The following is a 17,874-nucleotide window of genomic DNA, read 5'->3' on the forward strand; positions in this document are numbered from 1 at the left end:
TTGCTTTCTTGAAAATGAACTAAAGAAGCATCATTTTAATCATCTTTCTACAAAATTAAAAACCATTGCAAAGTACATGTTAATGCGAGAAAGAAAAAAATTGTACTAAAAACTTTATTTGTCTTCATCTGTACAGTGACAAAAAAAAAAAGAAGGTACAAACGGCAGTTAAATTATTCTCACTATTACAAACTTGAGTAGATTTTAACATATTAAAAAAGAGCTAAGCTGCAGTCTGAGGTGGATTATGGGGGCATTGGTGCTCTCATAGGAACACGTGGAGGGACGCCGGGGGGCCTTGGAGGCATAGGAGGTCCTCGCTGGAAACCAAAAGGAGGACGAGGAGGACCAGCGCCGTAGCCAGGTGGAGGCATGGGGGGAGGGGGCCCTCTCATACCTGGTGGCACAGGTGGACCTGAGAGAGAAAGAGAGAAAGAGGGTCATATTGTGCTAAAACACCTATCTTATATTTGAATCCCATTGAATGCCATTACTCTCCAAAAGGTAAACACTATGTCAGATTTATGAACAGGAATCATATCGGACTCCACAGTAATGGAGAATAAACTTTTGAAATATTACAAAAATAAGAACTTCAGACAATCAGACAAACATATGCAAGTTAAAACAATTATTAAAATGTTCCTCTATTATTTATTTATTTTTATATATATATATATATATATATATATATATATATATATTTTCAAGCTTTCTGCTCCATCTATGCAAATAAAAAAGATACTTCAGCGCCCATTCTGTCCTCACTTATGCATGGTTTGTGTTGTGGCACAACATCTGTTTAAACCATAATCTCAATCATATTCTGAGCCATGATCGATTATGATGACCGATTTCAACTCATTATATCATCCCTACCAATGAGCTTAACTTTGAACACATCATGTACCATAACTCTCCACAATGCTCATAAACCAATATGGGATACACTTTGTGCTATCATTCAGATCAAGGTGAGTCTGAAGATCAAGGCGAGGCATTTGTGAACTGTTTTGTTTTACAACAACTCAAGGAGATGTAACAGTGCTTACCCATGGGAGGTCCATATGGTGCTCTGGGTGGCATGCCCATAGGTGGGGGTGGGGGCATCCCAGGGGGTGGCGGTGCCCTTGATTGATTTGATCCTGGAGGGGCAGGAGGTGGAGGCACCATGCCAGGAGGAGCAGGAGGGGGCATAGGCATCTGAGGCATTCCTGTGGAACACGAACAATAAAGTTTACAGGCAAGCAAAAGCAAAGAACCAGTCCCATGTTCTGCACTGTCTACATTTTTGCAGAGAAAAAAAAAAAAGCACCTGCATTTATCATGCAACCACTGTGGAGAAAGTTCAAGTTTACCTGGATGCATGCTGCCAGGAAAGGGTGGTGGTCCGGGGGGAGGCCCACCACCAGGTTGCATGCCCGGTGCCCCTGCATTCGGAGGCATGGACATTGAAGGGGGCATGGAAGGAGGCATGGACCCAGGAGGAGGAACGTTAGGGAAACCAGGGGGTGGCATGCCTGCACCAAAAACAAGTTTTATTTACAATTTATAATTTTATCTTCTACGAGTCCACAAAGACATACTGGCTGCTAAATCTTGTCACCCTCAGCCACAAATCTGTTTTACCAGGAATGCCTCATAAAAAGGCTTTGTCAGCCAAGAGTAAATTTAATTCATGTTATTAAAACCAACAGATTAAAGATCCATCTTTTAGAGTTAGATAAGCCTATCTATATACCCTGCTGTCATTGAACTCACATATAACCAGTCATTCCATACAGATCCTGTATTCTTATTATGAAAAGCATTAAGAAACTAGCTTAAGAAAAGAGGCAAGTACACAGTATTTCAGTCATACCTGGCATTGTCATCCCACTTCCCAGAGCCGTTAGGACAGGTGTCGGAGCACTTGGCGGTGGCGGAGCGTCTGCAAACAGCTGATGTGGTCTGTCGGCCTGGGAGAGAGGGTTCTGTGCAGCCAGGAGTCGCTCTGCAGCTGAGCCATGTCGCTCTCCTTTAGAATCCTTCTTGAAGGCGTAGGACACTGTGATGGGTCTGTTGCAGAGGTACTGGCCGTTCATGGCTTCAATGGCGGCATCGGATGCGTCAAAACTAGCAAAATTGATGAAAGCATAACCCTTGGAGTTGCCAGTGTCTGGGTCTCGCATGATCTTTGGTGTCTGGAGGATCACACCGAAGGCGCTGAACGTGTCATAGAGCAGTTTCTCATCAATCTCCGGGTCAAGATTCCCGATGAAGATGTTGGCGCCAACATCAAGGTTTTTGTTGTGTGCGGAGGCCTTATTGACTCGAATTGGTTTGCCATAGAGCTTTATCATATTCATAATCTTTATGGCGTAGTCAGCATCCTCTTCACTCAGGAACTCCACAAAGCCATAACCTGAGAGGAGTGAAAACAGGTGATCATTATTCATCTTCAGACTAGATTCTTTCAGATTCAAAAAGTACCAGACTCTTGATTTTCATTCTTGATTGTGAGGTTGCAGCCTTGGTAATCACAGTTGAGCATAGTTGATACTACTCACCTTGATGTTGGCCAGTGACCCTGTCTTTTGGCATATGTGTGTTGACAACAGGACCGGCCTGCAGGAAGAGCTCCCATAGTAGCGGCTCTGACACTTTCTCATCCAAGCCACCAACATACACAGTGGCATCTGGGGGGGGAAAACCATGAGAACTGAATGATAGCTTTGATCTATCACGTTTCTTAAAGAGTACTAAAGTGGAATATTCATTTTAAAAATGTGATTTGGTTGATTTGAAATGCTAACATATCCAGAAATGGACTCTGGAAAGAGGTTCTGCAGCCTCCGAAGCAGAACTTTCAGGTTCTGTAACAGCTTCTTCCCACACGCCATTAGACTTTTGAACACAAAAAAATAATCCCTCCATTCCCCCTGAAACCCCCACACAGGACTACCGCAATATATTTATCTGTATAGTAATTTTATACATCGCTTTTCTGTTTATACCTGCACCTTATTTTTCTATGTGAATACTTGTTGCTGTTATTTATCCTGCACTACAACGAGCCAAATGCAACGAAATGTCGTTCTTATCTGCACTGTAAAGTACAAGTTTGAATGACAATAAAGAAAGTCTAAGTCTAAATGTAAAAAGGAGCATGTTTTTCAGGGTTTTAAAAACCATATTTGTGGAATACTATAATTTATCTTTATGTCTGTTGAAGTTTTCTGTTAATATAATAATAATTAGGTGCAGCAACAGAATCAGCAACTGCAATATTTTGTTATACTGTCCCTACAAAGGCCTGTGTTTAAATGTTTAATTATAAAAGTGGGTAGTTCTCTCTGAATCTAACAACACATACAACAGTCAGCTTATCACCTGATCAACCACATATATGAACATTTACAATGGACCTGATGCTATGCGTTGTACATCTAATGGTGTATAAAAGCCATAAAACGGATCAATGAATGAAGAGTTTGATTGAGTGATGAGTCTTTATGATGCAGTCAGATGCTAAGTACTCTGCGATTAGCTTTTCGCGCTAACTGCAGCTAGCATACAGGCTGTATCTCAGTTTGTGATGAGCTAACAACAGACAGAATTATGTATTAAACAAATACTAATCAACGCAACATAAATATGTTGATCCAGCACAGCAAGCAAGCCTAAGAAATCTAATAACGTTTGATTCAAATCAATGTCTGAATGAGTGGCAAGCTAAGCTAACTCAAACTTCCCACTTCCATGTGACCGAGTGTTTACCTCAAACAAAAAACTAACCAGGCAGCAAGCAGCGCTCCGATAAACTATGAAAGCATTTTGAAGAATAACTCACAAAAAGTTCAAATATAGCCAAACCGAAAGGCTGATAACAGCTAATAAAAGAAGCCTTTACCTTGGTTTCTTTCTGAAATTGGTCCCGCTGCCATGTTGAATGAACAACGAACAGCAAGCGACCAAAACCGAGGTCCCGCCTCTTCCGGTGTGTACCGGAGGCGGAAATTATATAAATAAATAAATAAATAAAATACAATGTTTCAGGGAGGAATCATATACTCTATATATAACACTTTTATTTACAGTAAAAGGCAAGAATAATTAACTTCATGAATGCACGACTAAACCTTGATGGATTACAGCGGAGGGCCTCACTTGCATTTCCTCAATAAGTTTTGCATTACGTTTATGTTGAGTTACCTCCCCATGTGTGGAGGACGAGATCTGACAGAAGTATAAATAAATAAATAAATGTATAAAAAAATACTGGAATAAATAAATAAAAGAATGAATAAATAAATAAATGCATGAATAAATAAATAAAAACTGGTAAATAAATGGGACATAAATAATTAAATGCCTTACATTTATTTCTACATGTATTTATTTCCACATTTATTTATTTCCACATCTATTTATTTCTACATGTATTTATTTCCACATTTATTTATTTCTACATGTATTTATTTCCACATTTATTAATTTATACATTTATTTATTTATACTTCTGTCAGATCTCGTCCTCCATACACATAATGCTTACCTTTGCAAGTGACAGTTGCAAGGGTCGTATAAATATGTGAAAGTTCATTTGTTTGCTTTTATAAAGAGGTCAAAAAAGTGACATGAAAAACTAATTGAAAATTTGTATGAGCCATTTTATTACATCATAAAAATCTACTAAAAGTATAAACACAGGATACAAAATGCTCATATAAAATACATACAATAAGGGCCTGGTAAAAACACTTAAAACAAAAGAAAATACTGTGTAGAAAATGAAACATACAAACTAAACTTAATCAACACATCATGCATAAAAGTCATAAAAGCCCAATACTTTTCTTTTTTTTAATAAAATGCATAGCAAACAAAATAAATTGCTTAAAAAACCATCACTGATAATGATCACAAAGAAAGGTCAAAGGCGTTGTTAGAAGAGAGCTCAGAGATTAATGGCTTATTGTCAAAAATCACACACATAAAAATCACCTAAATGATAAGAAAAATGCTGAAAACAATTCATTATATTGTGACAAGCTCATTCAAAATACTTGTATATTCTCTAGTTATTTTTTGTCATTCAGCCTTGGCATGAGTTCACTTAAAGTACAGTATGTCATTGAACTGGACTTGAGGTTGTTTTGTTGGGCGCTAGATTTGTTGATTTTTTTCTCAAATGAACTTGCAGCTTAGAGGAGTAAGAAAAAAACAAGTGAGAAGGAAAATGTGTCAGTAACAAGGTTGTACTCAAGCTGAAAACTTGTGATCTCAACGTGTTCATTGTCTCAGTCCAAAGATTAATTTGAACTTTTCATTACTTACTAAATGGAGAGGTGCAGGAACTCTGCCACAAAGAAAACAAAACAGAGACATTTTCCTATTTGTGCTGCAGACAAACTTTGCAAATTGTGTACCAAACAAACAATATATAATGCTTATACATGCAAATCAAAGGTAACAAGATTTAATGAATCTTTCATTATCAAATGACATGTAACATATTCAAGGAGTAGAAATTTGGGGAAATGTACTTTCTGGTGACATATCAGATCAAGATTAATTCTACTTTCAGACTTGTACTGTAAATAATAAGCTTTGCCAAACAAAGAAATAGTCAGACTGTTTCATGGCTGTGAGTTGACTCCAGCAGTAAATCATCCCATATCGTTACCAAGGATGTATATTTTCAACTTTTTACAACATTAAGAAACATCTTTTCATAAGTCAGTTTCAGGTGAGATGATTAACATATTTTATTACATTGGACAAAGCAAGTCTAGCTGTTTCCTGTCTTCATACTAAAAGCTAAGCTAACTTAGCATTATATGTAGTAAAAAGATACAAAAGTGGTATCAATCATCTTATATCACGCTCTGCCAAGAAGCACATTTCCAAAAAAAAGGTCAATATATTCCTTTAAGGTTCTGTAACAGTAATATAGCATGTAATTCATAGTTTTATCTTCAACATAATGAAAAAAGAAATGCTGTAAAATGCTTCTTTTAAGACCTCATTAGGATACAGTTTAGTGTTTTTTAAATGTCTAACTGTTTTTCATAAAGGCACAATGATCTCAAGCAAGATATAGGGAAATAAAACAATAAAACAGGTCCTGGTTTGAATCATACTCCTTCTCTGTTCTTTGTTTTCTATTTGCTGTCTCCTCAGATTTAGTGTAATCACTTCCTGCTGTTGTTGATTATCCATCATTCAGCAGTTAGACTTCTGCCGTTTTACTCACATAACTCTGTGCCCACAACTCCTTCCAAACGGAGCCACATATTACCAATCAAACTCTCACTTCCATCACATGGGGTCTTCCAAAGGCTACCACATGAAATGCCTTCATCCTTATAATGTATTCAATACATTTTAGATAGATATTAAAAAAAATAAAGGTATCACATTTAGACAAAAAAAAAGGTCCTTCAACATTAAGATATTTGAAAGGTGGTACATTGTTTTAGCCCACTAACACTTTTCTTCCATTATTCAAAAAGAAACAACAACACAAGTGCTGGTACTGTTTTGTTTTCAGTACGGTGACTCACACATGATGAATCATCTCAATAAAAGAGCCCTCAACTCCTTTTTTCTATTTTTTTTTTTGCCTTCACATTCCCCCTTCAATCACCGCAGTGTGGCTAGTCCTTGTTTCTGCCAGACGAAGCACATGACAAACACAATCTGTATCACAAGAGTATCTCTATGGTCTAAATGTTAAACACTTTGCAGATCCTTTAGTTGATAGCTCACTGGAAAAAAAAACAATGTACATTCAGCTGGTGTCACGGTCACCAAGTATACAAGAAACGCTAAATATATGTCCAAAGCCTTCACAGAGAAATAGGAAAGAAAAGAAAAGCAATGGTTCACTGTCTGATTTAAAAAAAACAAAAAAAACCTGAGCTGCTGTCAGAGCAATCGGTCACCTGCTGACATTTTTGCAAAGTACCCTCAAAATGTAACATGAGCCAAAAAGTCGGATTTTTATGCTTACTAGAAAGCCGGTTATCTGTTCCACATACTAACCTTTACTGTCATTACAACAGGCAGAATAAGGACGTGTATTCATTTGGTTATCTTTGTGGATCTTTACACTGTTGTTGTCTTTGCTGTTTTGTGCTTCTGAAGTATTTTGTTCACACACACACACACACACACACACACACACACACACACACACACACACACACACACACACACACACACACACACACACACACACACACACACACACACACACACACACACACACACACACACACACACACACACACACACACACACACACACACACACACACACACACACACACACACACACACCGAGTACTTCTTATTAAGGTTTTAAGACCCATACATTTTTAAACTTTCATTTGCCAGGATCTGAAATGCTATACGCTTGAAAATGGTCTAAATCATGTTGAAATGAACTTCAGAATGATCCAAACTTTTGATCAGATCAGTTTGGTTAAGATCTCTTTCCTGTACATTCACGGATCAAAGGCAGGATTTGTTTCTGCAGGTCTACTTTGAGTAAATGAAGTAAGAAATATTGAAAAAAGTATGAAACCCCCTTAGTCAGCTGGTATGTCAAACATGTTTATGGGCGTTTTTCTTTTCTTTTGTTTTTTTAAGAAAGCGTGGTTATCCTGTAATCACTAGGCACAAAGAGGTAACGGCTAGAGCGGTGATGTAAGTTTGTGTTCCATGGACTGATGTGCACACTGTAAGTGAAGGCCTAATGGTCCTCAAACCCAAACACAAGATACATATCTAAAAGTTCAGACAAGTCACCTTTATGTATAAGTAGTAACTGTTACTGTTACCAGGAATCCGACAGAGTGTGAAAGCTTCTTTCCTCAATAGATGGCGGTGGTTTTTTTTTTTTTAGTGTGAGGGCAGGGTGGCCGTGTTGGCTGCACTGAGCTGACCCACAGCTAACATCAGGATGTCTTTCTTCTCTTTGTAAAATCGCAGTTCTCTGCCCGCCAGCCTGGCGTCCTCCAGTTCTCGCTCTGTGGACGCCACCTCTTGCCCGATAGTTCCCGCTACGCTCTGCTCTCGGTTCACCCAGTCGGCGGCCATCTGAGTGCGCATGTCGTCGTCCAGAGCCCGGTGGGAATAGTGAGCCAGCACCTCCTGAAAATGACACAAGTTGAGTTATAGAAAGGAGGAAAAGATAAGCAGGGTAGTTAGGTTTGGAGCAACAGATACATACACTTTGTTTGCAAGAAGTGGAAACCACTTCTTAACATAAAAATAGGGACAGCTAGCACAAAACCTACCTGTGAATAAAAATCAGTCAGACTATTAACCAGACAACTCAGTGTGTGTTTTAGTGCGTTATGTTCACACAGACTGATCTGACTATGGCAAGGGGCAACAAAATACATAATAATAAAATAAAAAATAAAAGATGAGTAAATGTGGCAACAACATCTCAGTTTTAGCATCTCAGAGCTGTTGCTACATTGTCGTCAGAAAGGTCACCTATGACTTCATTCTTAGTATTTGATCATATTTGATTTAATCTTATTTGACTTTTGAATTAAGGATACACCATAACTGACAGTGATATTGATGTTAGGAGGCCAATGTGGTATCCTCCAGATATGACTGATGTACCGGTACTTTAGTTACAGTGTCTCCATCATTTGACAAGCTAGCCTTCACAACATGTCCTGCTAAATATCCTACAGTTTAACCAATTCTGAGTGTGGTAAACAGGGCTACCTCTAACTCTTAGCTTTATATTCTTAGATACCCTGAGTTTAGGTGTCAGGCATGGTGTCTGGATAGTGAAAGTTTAATTGGTGCTTCCTGCATTTTAAGGTACTTCTATGATCCTTAAAAATGGCATCAGAATAAACCGAGAGTATAGAGTGGAACACAACTGGAGAGCACATGCTTTCAAATGTATGATCTAATCCGTCTGCACCAGTCGTATCTTGTGGGGAAAGATCTGACATTTCAAGCTTGATCCAAAGGCTTCTGGAACCTGACACTTAGGAAGATTAAAAAAAACTAAAAAAAAACTAAACACTACCGATGATTGTGTTCATCTGCTCGAGAAGTTAAAGTCTTTGAGTACCTGTCGGGAACACTGTCGTTCTCTCATGGCTTTAAGACTCCCGTTCCAGTGCAGCAGCTGGAACACAGTCATCAGCTCCTGAAAACATAAACACAGCCAAGCCAGAAGAAAAAAAAAAGAGAGGTTAACTAAATATGTAGCAATTCAAAAACGCAAAGCATGCATGCTTCCTTCACATCTCCTTTCTTTCACTTTGACTTTAGGTGAAGATACTGCAGCTCAGTAGAAGATAAACATGTAGAAACATCTTGATTGGTTTATTTATACAATCTTAGCTCAACACCAGCACTTTGCAAATTCTATTTTCCACAGTGCGTCAAAATGCTACTTAGTACTACACAGACATTCCTGAGGTCAATGCACCTGAAACTCCAGCATGGATTTTCCTTTGTTGGACTCGAGCATGAAGCGAAAGGCTCCAATTCCTGTGTTGGGATTGTCAGCCTCTTCTCTGTTGCCCTGCAAACAAGAGCAGAGTCCAGTAAATCCCAATGTGATGTATCGGCCCCGGACAACAGCTGAATAGATAACAGTTTTGGGGGGGGTTACTCTAACACATGATGTGATAGGATGGATGTCTTCTTGGAGAAAGTTGTTTACAATAAAGTTTGTAAATGCCTTGAAAACATTTTCCACACTTCAAATATTTATTGTAAATCGTGCTAAATGCATTGAACAAAAAAACTTTCTTATGTGTCCTTTCTCCCTTTTTTTTTTTTTACCACAGTTGTCTTCCTACTGTTGAGAAAAAAGCTCAACACATCACACTTAACATACATTGAAGGTGGCCAGCGCCTCACTGACGCTCTTCTCGATGAAGTCATCTGTGATGCGGCGGGAAGGATGTTCATTAAAAACAGAGTTCATCAGGGCAATCTTGGCAGCGCTGCGTCTCGCCTCTGCTTTGGTGGGACAGAACTGTCAAAACATTGAAGAAGAAAATGCATTAGCACTCCCGACACACACACACACACACACACACACACACACACACACACACACACACACACACACACACACACACACACACACACACACACACACACACACACACACACACACACACACACACACACACACACACACACACACACACACACACACACACACACACACACACACACACACACACAGGAAAAAACTGTCCGAGAGCCAAACATAGCTGGTGTTTATGTGGAGTGCACTCAGCAAGAGACCGTCATTTGCTGGCCTGTGGTTCTTGGGGAGTTTGAATCAATATTTGGTGTGCAGTGTTTGCAGACTCTCTCACATTCTCTTACAACGATAACATGACTGTACCTGGAAACTTCCGAAGCAGCTTCCTCCAGGAAGACTCACATAGCAAACGTAAGGAGGGCTGTTGGATGGGACCATTTCATAAACGACTAGAGCTCCGTTCCTCAGGTCGGCCCCTCTGGTCAGCTTCATCTGCCAAAACTCCTGTAAGGCCTCCACCACGTTTACTAAAGTGCACAGAGATCAAAGAAGACTGGTCACATATAATGCTCATCATCAACACTTTGTTTAATAAGTTAGAATAGAATAGAATGACTTTACTGATCCCAAACTGGGAAATTGTGGTGTTACAGCAGCATGTTATCAGAGCAAATAAAACAATATAAGAATAGATACATAAATAAGCACTTAAAATATAACAACAAAAAAATAAAAAATAAGAATAGTAAGAGATTTATACATCAAGGATTTAACTTAATATTCCTACTGGTTTAAAAAAAAATGAAAAATGAAATACAACATTTATTCAGGCTAATATGGCTAGCGTATCCACATGAAGATATTCTGCTTTTTAAAAAAGCACAATGCTTTCTGCACATAGTTAATGACTGTGTGACATCCTCTCCAGGGTGGGAAGGTCATTTCAAGGATACCAGAAGTTTTTTCCTGCTGTTATTTGAAATAAGAGGAAATTCTGCATCATCTCAATAGAGCTGCTGAAAAACCACACAACCCCTTAATGTGTCCACGGGAGAAAGTTTCAGTCCTGCCTTCAGCCAGAGGGAACAACAAGCAACAAAAACGGGGCAGGAAAATTAGAAACGATTATTTGGCTTGGAGAGAAAAAGAGCGCAGCTGCAGCCAACTTTATCCAAAAAGCTCTTTGACTTCTGTTGCCTCTCGGCTCCTTCCCCGCTGAGCTCTCGCCGTTTGATACGAGCACAGGCAGCGAGCAGGCAGCCTGCCTCTTTTCTCTGAGTCTGGAGTGAGATCAGAACACTTAAAGGCTGCAGCTCTGGGACTAGCGAGGGCTTCTGTAAACAAGGCGAGATATATCCTGGCATCTGATATTTGAATCCCTTAACAGCGAACCTGTTTTTATTGCTCTTAATGTGTGCAAAGCTGTAAATGAATCTCTTGTTGTTTGTAACGACACTAAAACAGCAGTTATGGCTCTGTAAACTTTTACACAAGTTGATCTCTGAAAACATCACAGAGCAAATTTCTTACAAATATTAAATCTTAACCATTCGATCCACAGTATATGTATTACATTTTAGTGGATTGTTTAGATGTTTTTCTAAATATGAAGCCACAAAGAGAGAAAACAACAAAGTTATTTTTGAGCATCTACAGGGTCCAGGAGAGAGATGACATCCTACATTTTTGTCTGTTTTTTTATGATTCATTTTTGAAGGATTTCCTGAGAGATATAGCAGGAAGAGACAGGAAATATTAGGAGATAGTGGAGGATGGACTATCACAATGGCGCTGGCCCAGACTCAAACCCACAATTCAGCAGTTATTCCATATCTGACTAAAATAGCACAGAGGATTTAAAAATAGATCAAACATGAAGAGAAGTGAACACTAGCAGAATAACTTCAGTGTGTCTTCACAATGTTTGAGTTGGGAATAAGCATTTCATTTCCCTGGTAATGGCCCTGATTATTATAACTGGGGGCCATGTATAAAAACTTAAAGTACACTTGTCTACAATGGACTGGGGAAATAGTGACAAATACAAAATGTGATAATTTGTCTGTGATATCTAATTCTTCCCACGGGTAAATGACCGTACTGGAGCAACATTAGGACCAAAATAATGCCCTGATGAACGCCTTTGTGTAGCTGCCAATGTGGAGGGTGTTAAGTCGCCGAAATGAGATAGAGGAGGGAAGAGGCTGCTAGTCAGAGCATGAGGGGACAATCTTTTGGAAATAAATCCTCTTAGCACCAAACAGGAACACTTCGTATTAGCTGACTACAGCTGGCATTACAGCAGACATGTGGTGTAATGTAAGTTTTTAACATAGCTCTCTCTGTGTGCTGCAGTTACAAGTAAAAAGACAAAAGATTATTCAACTTTTGACATTTCATCACCACGAGGCATTCTATAAAAAAATCAAATTTTTAAACAACCTTTTTCAGGCTATTATGTTTTTGTTTTTTTTAAAGACACACCACCTAACATTCATATGGTATTACTTGTAAGTCTGGGTAGTAAACAACATGTGCAGGCTCATTTCTATAAAAGTTGGTTTGACATTGATGTTTTGATCAATACTAGATATTTAAACCACTACATCATTACATTTGACATCATCTGAATCACCTTGGCTTACCTTTCCTTTGTAATGTATTTTTAAGTTCATTGTTGGTCCAGTATTGTGTTGGTGTGCATTGTAAAGTTTGACACTTAAACGTGACAGATGATAAAAGCCTATTGTTCTTTAATGTAATCCCCCAGAGCTGTGGGACTTAATCCTATAGTGAAGTGAATGTAGTCAAAGTTACTATAGCTATGTGCATACAGAGACAGTGTGTTAACATTCAATCTGTTGTACATGTTCTAAAACAGTATAAAGTGAAAACCTGTGACACTGTCAGACATGAATAGCCCTCAACAGGAATGCAGTTCGTGTTTTTTCCGTTGTTAATAAAAGGTCCAAACAAATGGCGCAGCTAAAAGTGGAAAAGTGGAAACTCAACAGAACTCAGCAACATGACACAGAGGAATATGTTAACTTGACATTTATCACCATTAGACATTACCTCTGCCATAACCTTGTGTGTGTTTGGCGAAGCTGCGGACCACAGCCTCCACCGCCTCCTTCAGCACCGCCGGGTTCCCCGGGTTACAGTGGCCGGCAGCCCCCGGCCCCAGCCCGGCTCCCAACCCGCCGTACAGGCTGTGGAGCTGTAACGGAGGCGGCGGAGGAGGAGGCCCGGACGAGGCGGCCAGCAGCACCGGGGAGGGAAGGAGCGGTGCGATGGGGACGGTTACCCCAGGCCGGAGAGATGAGCGGAGGGTCCCGGTCGGTCCTGAACCGAATCCAATCCCCGGCTGTAGCCTCTGAGGGCGGATACTGTTCACGTTGGATTCCATTGTCCCAACGTAACGTCTGCAAAGTCCCGGTCCGGATGAGATTCAAATCCGGCTGCTTAAGGTTAAAAAATGGTCTCCTGGGACTAAATGAACAAAGTATTAGCGGGCTTTTGTCAATCACAGCCGAAAGAAGTGGTTATCCGTGTTGATTCGACACATATCACTGCTGCTATGCATCCTCACTCTCTGGATTAGGCTGCGAGATTGTCAGTCAAATGATGCCTTCAAGGACACCTCGTATTATAGGAATATGTTCTGAGGACCAAAGCAAAATAGCCTACTTTTCATTTTATTATTATCGTACATTGACTGCTTAAAACACAATAGATTGTGTTTTTTCTCCTTTTGTGTGCTTTGTTATAAGGATGTAACATGTTTCCATATCGTGAAATGGTAACTCCACTAGACTACCTATTGTTTTTACAAAAGGAAAAGCTGTGATTCCACCACCAGCATCCTTTCCTAGGGACTAAGAACCTTTGGAAGAACTCAGTGTTTTTCCTCTGCAAGAAAATTTGTGTAACAAAAGTTCTAGGGGCTTTATACCTAAAAGTTCCTGTTCATCTTGTGTATAATCAGATGTAAAATGTAGGTCTACACAAGTCATTTCAATGTGTTAAGCCCTCTTGTTTAAATGTGATAGAATGTCAGCTAAGACTGTGTGACTGAATCGTTTGCGAAATGCGGAAGAGAAAAAAAAAAGCATTTCTTCAAGCGTCTGCTTGAGGCTGGTTCCATGAGCCCCAGAATTCACGTAGACACACCACATTCAAAGCATGGTTCAAAAAACTAAATATAGGCCTGATTATTTATTGTTTATCCTAATGGGCACACACTGTACTGGGGGAATTTTTTAATAACTTATCCATTTTGTTTTAATGAATAATACGAGTTATACATAGTTAGGCCCGAGGCTGACCTGATTGAGAGGAGGCTTAAATCCCACCTCAGCTCCAGACCTGTAGTTAGGTTTTCTGAAGACAGGATTTCCAGCTTTGTCCAGTAATGCCCAGTTTACAGTTTATGTTTGCAATGCAAGACCAAAACTAAAGATTCATTTGCTCACATTCAACGACCCGATTGTAGGGGGAAACAACCGGAGAGCTCACACTGTACGAATCAAATCGCGATAGAGCATTTGCAATTGTTAGTAGTTAACTCCTAAAGAAATAGGTTGAAGTCAGATATGTGTATTTCAGTTGTCTCATATGCACACCTCAAATACACAAGCCAGCATAAGCGCTCTCACACACACACATAATCTGCATCACAAATAAACACATCTAAAGTTGATTTCAGAGGGGGAACACTAATTAAACAGGCATGCCTGCTGTTTCCATGGTGATTTTAGATGCTGCCCATCACTTTTGTGCAGACACAATCAGAAAAAGTCCCGAAATCGGAGAATAGACCCGTGGCTCTGCTCTCACTGTGTAAGTGTGTGCAGTCGGATGACCAAAAAAATCAAACATGCCAGAAAATCATTGGACCAGTCGAGAGCAGCTGATCAGGCTGTGATTGGCCACTGTGCCTCAGTGTGCAGGACTGAAGATGTTCATTGGGGCTGAAATTCGGCCCAACTTAAAAAATAGTCGTACGATTTAGAAATAGATCAGGCTGAAATCATATAGTGAACACCCGGCTTTACAGTTTACATATTCAAGGTTAACAAATATTTCATTGAAAAGAATGACATTGCAAATTAAAAGAAAGGTTCTGAAAGCTGAGGTTATAACACATTTCCTGAAACATCAGTTTTGTTGATTTGATAAAAAGATAGCTCCACTTTTATTGCATTGTAGTTTTCATACATGCTCTCTTGTTGTTTTTCCAACATTTTCTCCAGCACCTGAAGGCAGCAAGGGAAAGTCAGAGAAATATCAAGACACGAAATCTGAGCCTCCTCTGTTCTCTCTACTGGCACCAACAGAGCACAGCCACAGTGAGGCTTTACAGTTCCAGCTCTGCAGCCTGAAGCATGTGATTAAAACTTGGAAGCAGAGTCACTCGTTTTTTACTTGATAAGAGGTCTCAACAAAAAGTTACCTCTTTTTGACACTGAGAGAAATCATCCATAGGAAAAGAGGGTTTAACTTTGAGTAGCTGGACCACCAGCTCTGTACAGAACAAAGACCCTTAGAGGAAATGAGACCTCCTCCTGAGCTTCCTAAATGTTTTTTATGACTCTATGGAACTTGTGTAATTTTTCATTCTGGCTGTGGTCTGCTGTGAAACCAAAAGAGCTTAAAACAGGGACAATGGAGCATTTCAATTGATCTTTTTTCTTAACTCTTTTATTTTAATTTTAGTTAATCAGTGAAAATCTCCCTACAAAAATGACTAAGTCAAACAGACACAATGTAGCCTGTAAGCTTTGTTCACTGAGGAGGAAACACACAACAGGATAGCCATATATCACAATTGTAATGAGTGTTTGGCTCACTGGAGGGCGTGCTCTCATTTCAATACATCAGTTTGCTATGCAACTCAGTTATATTTTTGCTTCGTTTGCATAAACTGCTCAGCAGGGTCGACGTTTATCAGAGCAAAGATACAACATATATAACTTCAATGCAGGGAAGTTTGAAGTAAATCAAAGACAAGTCGCTAGAAAGAAAACTGAATGTACTTAATCCTTTCTTGATCTTTAGTCATAGTTCTTCCGTATAGTTCTTGATCAAATTACAATTACCATGAGGAGCAGCGATCTTAAACATGTTGTTTCACCACATTGAGCTGAGCCAGCGGTGTTAACTTCATGAGTTAACTTTAGTGTTCTCTTCTTGAGTGTCTTTCATTTGATCCTTTTTTTATCATTCTTATTTCCCTCATTTACTTTTGGGTTTAATGACAGTTGAACATTTCAAATTAAAGTACAAACATAGCAAATATAAACTTTAAATCACATTGACTTGCTTGTTAGGTTTCTGGTATCTGTGTAGCAACTTCTCAACCCATTTCATTTTGATATTTCACCAAAAATGTGTCATCCCTACATGCCAAAGCAAAGATTGTTCCATGTCTGAAACTATTTTTATCTTCACTAAGAGAGAAAAGGTTTAAAAGATATGTTGAAACAAAAAGCTGTTTCCACTAGTGGAGTCCAGGCCGATGGTGAACAGACTGTGGACTGAGAGAATAACCTCTGGTAGAACACATTCCCACATCTGGTTTTGATTTAAGCTTTATGTCAAACTCTGACTTTTAAAACTCCAATGCAGGGGCTTTCCCAATAGATGAACAGAGACTTGTTGTACTGTAGTACAAGTTTTATGAATCAGCTCATGTTTTTAATGCTCACTGCTTACATACTTGAGTTCCCCCCCCCCTATCCTGGATTACTAATGGGGTGAAGTTGAGTTGAGAAATAATGACTTTACAACAACCATAAAGATAAACGGAAGGCCAATACGTGTTGGATGTTAACCAAAGGTAGAAGGTGTACATCCACATGAACAAGTGTCAGACTCTTCTCAATACTTTCATCACATTTCTGTTTCTCTTTAATATATGTTCAAAATGCTTGTTTGTTTATTCTTTAAATAGTCAGCTGTTTTGGCAGATACAAACCTTCACAATTTAAGTTCAAGTGAAAGAAAGATGAGGGCAAGGAGTCCACAGCCTCGCTATAGCAACTGGTGTGAGGGAGTAAATATGCACAACAGTGCCAAATTCCAACTCAAACATTAGCATGCTAACTTGCCCTGAATGTTAACACTAATGGAGTTAGCATTCTAAATGCTGCTAATTAACATGAAAGAATACAGCTCAGTTTTGAATAGTTTTCAGGTATTTAGCCGATGTAGAAAAGGTTAGCGGAACATAAGTGTTGAGTTGATGATGATGCTAAATTCATAGTCACAGGATCAACAAAAAGATTTGAATGTATCCTGATGAAGACATGAACATGAGTCACAAACACTTTCCTGATCCATCTTTGGTCTACTTTGTTAATACAGTTGATCTTCATACTACAAAGTGTTGCTCAAGCATTTTGGCCTCTGATCCATCTGTGAGACATTTCAAACACATTCTTTAAATCTCTTTTAAAAGTAGATTGAAGGTGTTGGAGGAAGGTGCTTCAGGTTGTGGATGTTTGGATAATGACTTTCTGGTGATCTGTGTTTGTAATTACTCAGTGTTTTATTTCTGTAACTTTTTTATTCTGCTGCTGCCCCTCTTGGCCAGGACATTCTTGTAAATGATATTCTTAATCTCAATCAGGTTTCTTCGTGGTTACATAAATTTAAAAAAAGAAAAAAATTGTCAAAGCTTTTATAACAGTTGTAATATTTCAGTCTGAAACCAAAGATGGAAGAACAGAGACACAGAATCGTTGTTATGCTGACAGATGTGTTTCCTGCAACCACACAGCCATAGTTTCTGTCCTCTAAGTTGACCTTCATACAAACACAAACCATTTATAATTAAAGTAG

The 17,874-nt window shown here is 39.1% G+C and overlaps 2 protein-coding genes across 2 annotated transcripts; both read right to left on the reverse strand.

The window, feature by feature from the left end:
- Positions 1–20: 20 nt before the first annotated feature.
- On the reverse strand, positions 21–3,979 carry sf3b4 (splicing factor 3b, subunit 4). Its single transcript, XM_020634716.3, has 6 exons — positions 3,893–3,979; positions 2,550–2,678; positions 1,862–2,404; positions 1,359–1,520; positions 1,053–1,214; positions 21–415 (listed from the first exon to the last, which is right to left on the reverse strand). Exons 1-6 carry the CDS (start codon positions 3,924–3,926, stop codon positions 246–248), a joined length of 1,200 nt encoding a protein of 399 aa, XP_020490372.1. The 5' UTR covers positions 3,927–3,979; the 3' UTR covers positions 21–245.
- Positions 3,980–7,206: 3,227 nt separating this feature from the next.
- Positions 7,207–13,648, reverse strand: lix1l (limb and CNS expressed 1 like). The gene is made up of 6 exons (XM_020634720.3): positions 13,105–13,648; positions 10,393–10,556; positions 9,871–10,011; positions 9,457–9,552; positions 9,094–9,171; positions 7,207–8,141 (listed from the first exon to the last, which is right to left on the reverse strand). Exons 1-6 carry the CDS (start codon positions 13,436–13,438, stop codon positions 7,890–7,892), a joined length of 1,065 nt encoding a protein of 354 aa, XP_020490376.1. The 5' UTR covers positions 13,439–13,648; the 3' UTR covers positions 7,207–7,889.
- Positions 13,649–17,874: the final 4,226 nt, after the last annotated feature.

Source organism: Labrus bergylta, chromosome 19 (assembly GCF_963930695.1).
Source record: "Labrus bergylta chromosome 19, fLabBer1.1, whole genome shotgun sequence".
NCBI lineage: Eukaryota > Metazoa > Chordata > Actinopteri > Labriformes > Labridae > Labrus > Labrus bergylta.

Excerpts from the sequence above, each read along its gene's own strand:
- sf3b4 (XM_020634716.3), bottom strand. The coding sequence starts at position 3,926 with ATGGCAGCGGGACCAATTTCAGAAAGAAACCAAG. Across the intron at positions 1,521-1,861 it reads AAGTGGGATGACAATGCCAG|GCATGCCACCCCCTGGTTTC; the intron begins GTATGACTGAAA and ends TTTTTGGTGCAG. Across the intron at positions 1,215-1,358 it reads TCCTGGCAGCATGCATCCAG|GAATGCCTCAGATGCCTATG; the intron begins GTAAACTTGAAC and ends CGTGTTCCACAG.
- lix1l (XM_020634720.3), bottom strand. The coding sequence starts at position 13,438 with ATGGAATCCAACGTGAACAGTATCCGCCCTCAGAGGCTACAGCCGGGG. Across the intron at positions 10,012-10,392 it reads GCTGCTTCGGAAGTTTCCAG|TTCTGTCCCACCAAAGCAGA; the intron begins GTACAGTCATGT and ends ATGTTTTGACAG. Across the intron at positions 9,172-9,456 it reads AATCCATGCTGGAGTTTCAG|GAGCTGATGACTGTGTTCCA; the intron begins GTGCATTGACCT and ends TTATGTTTTCAG.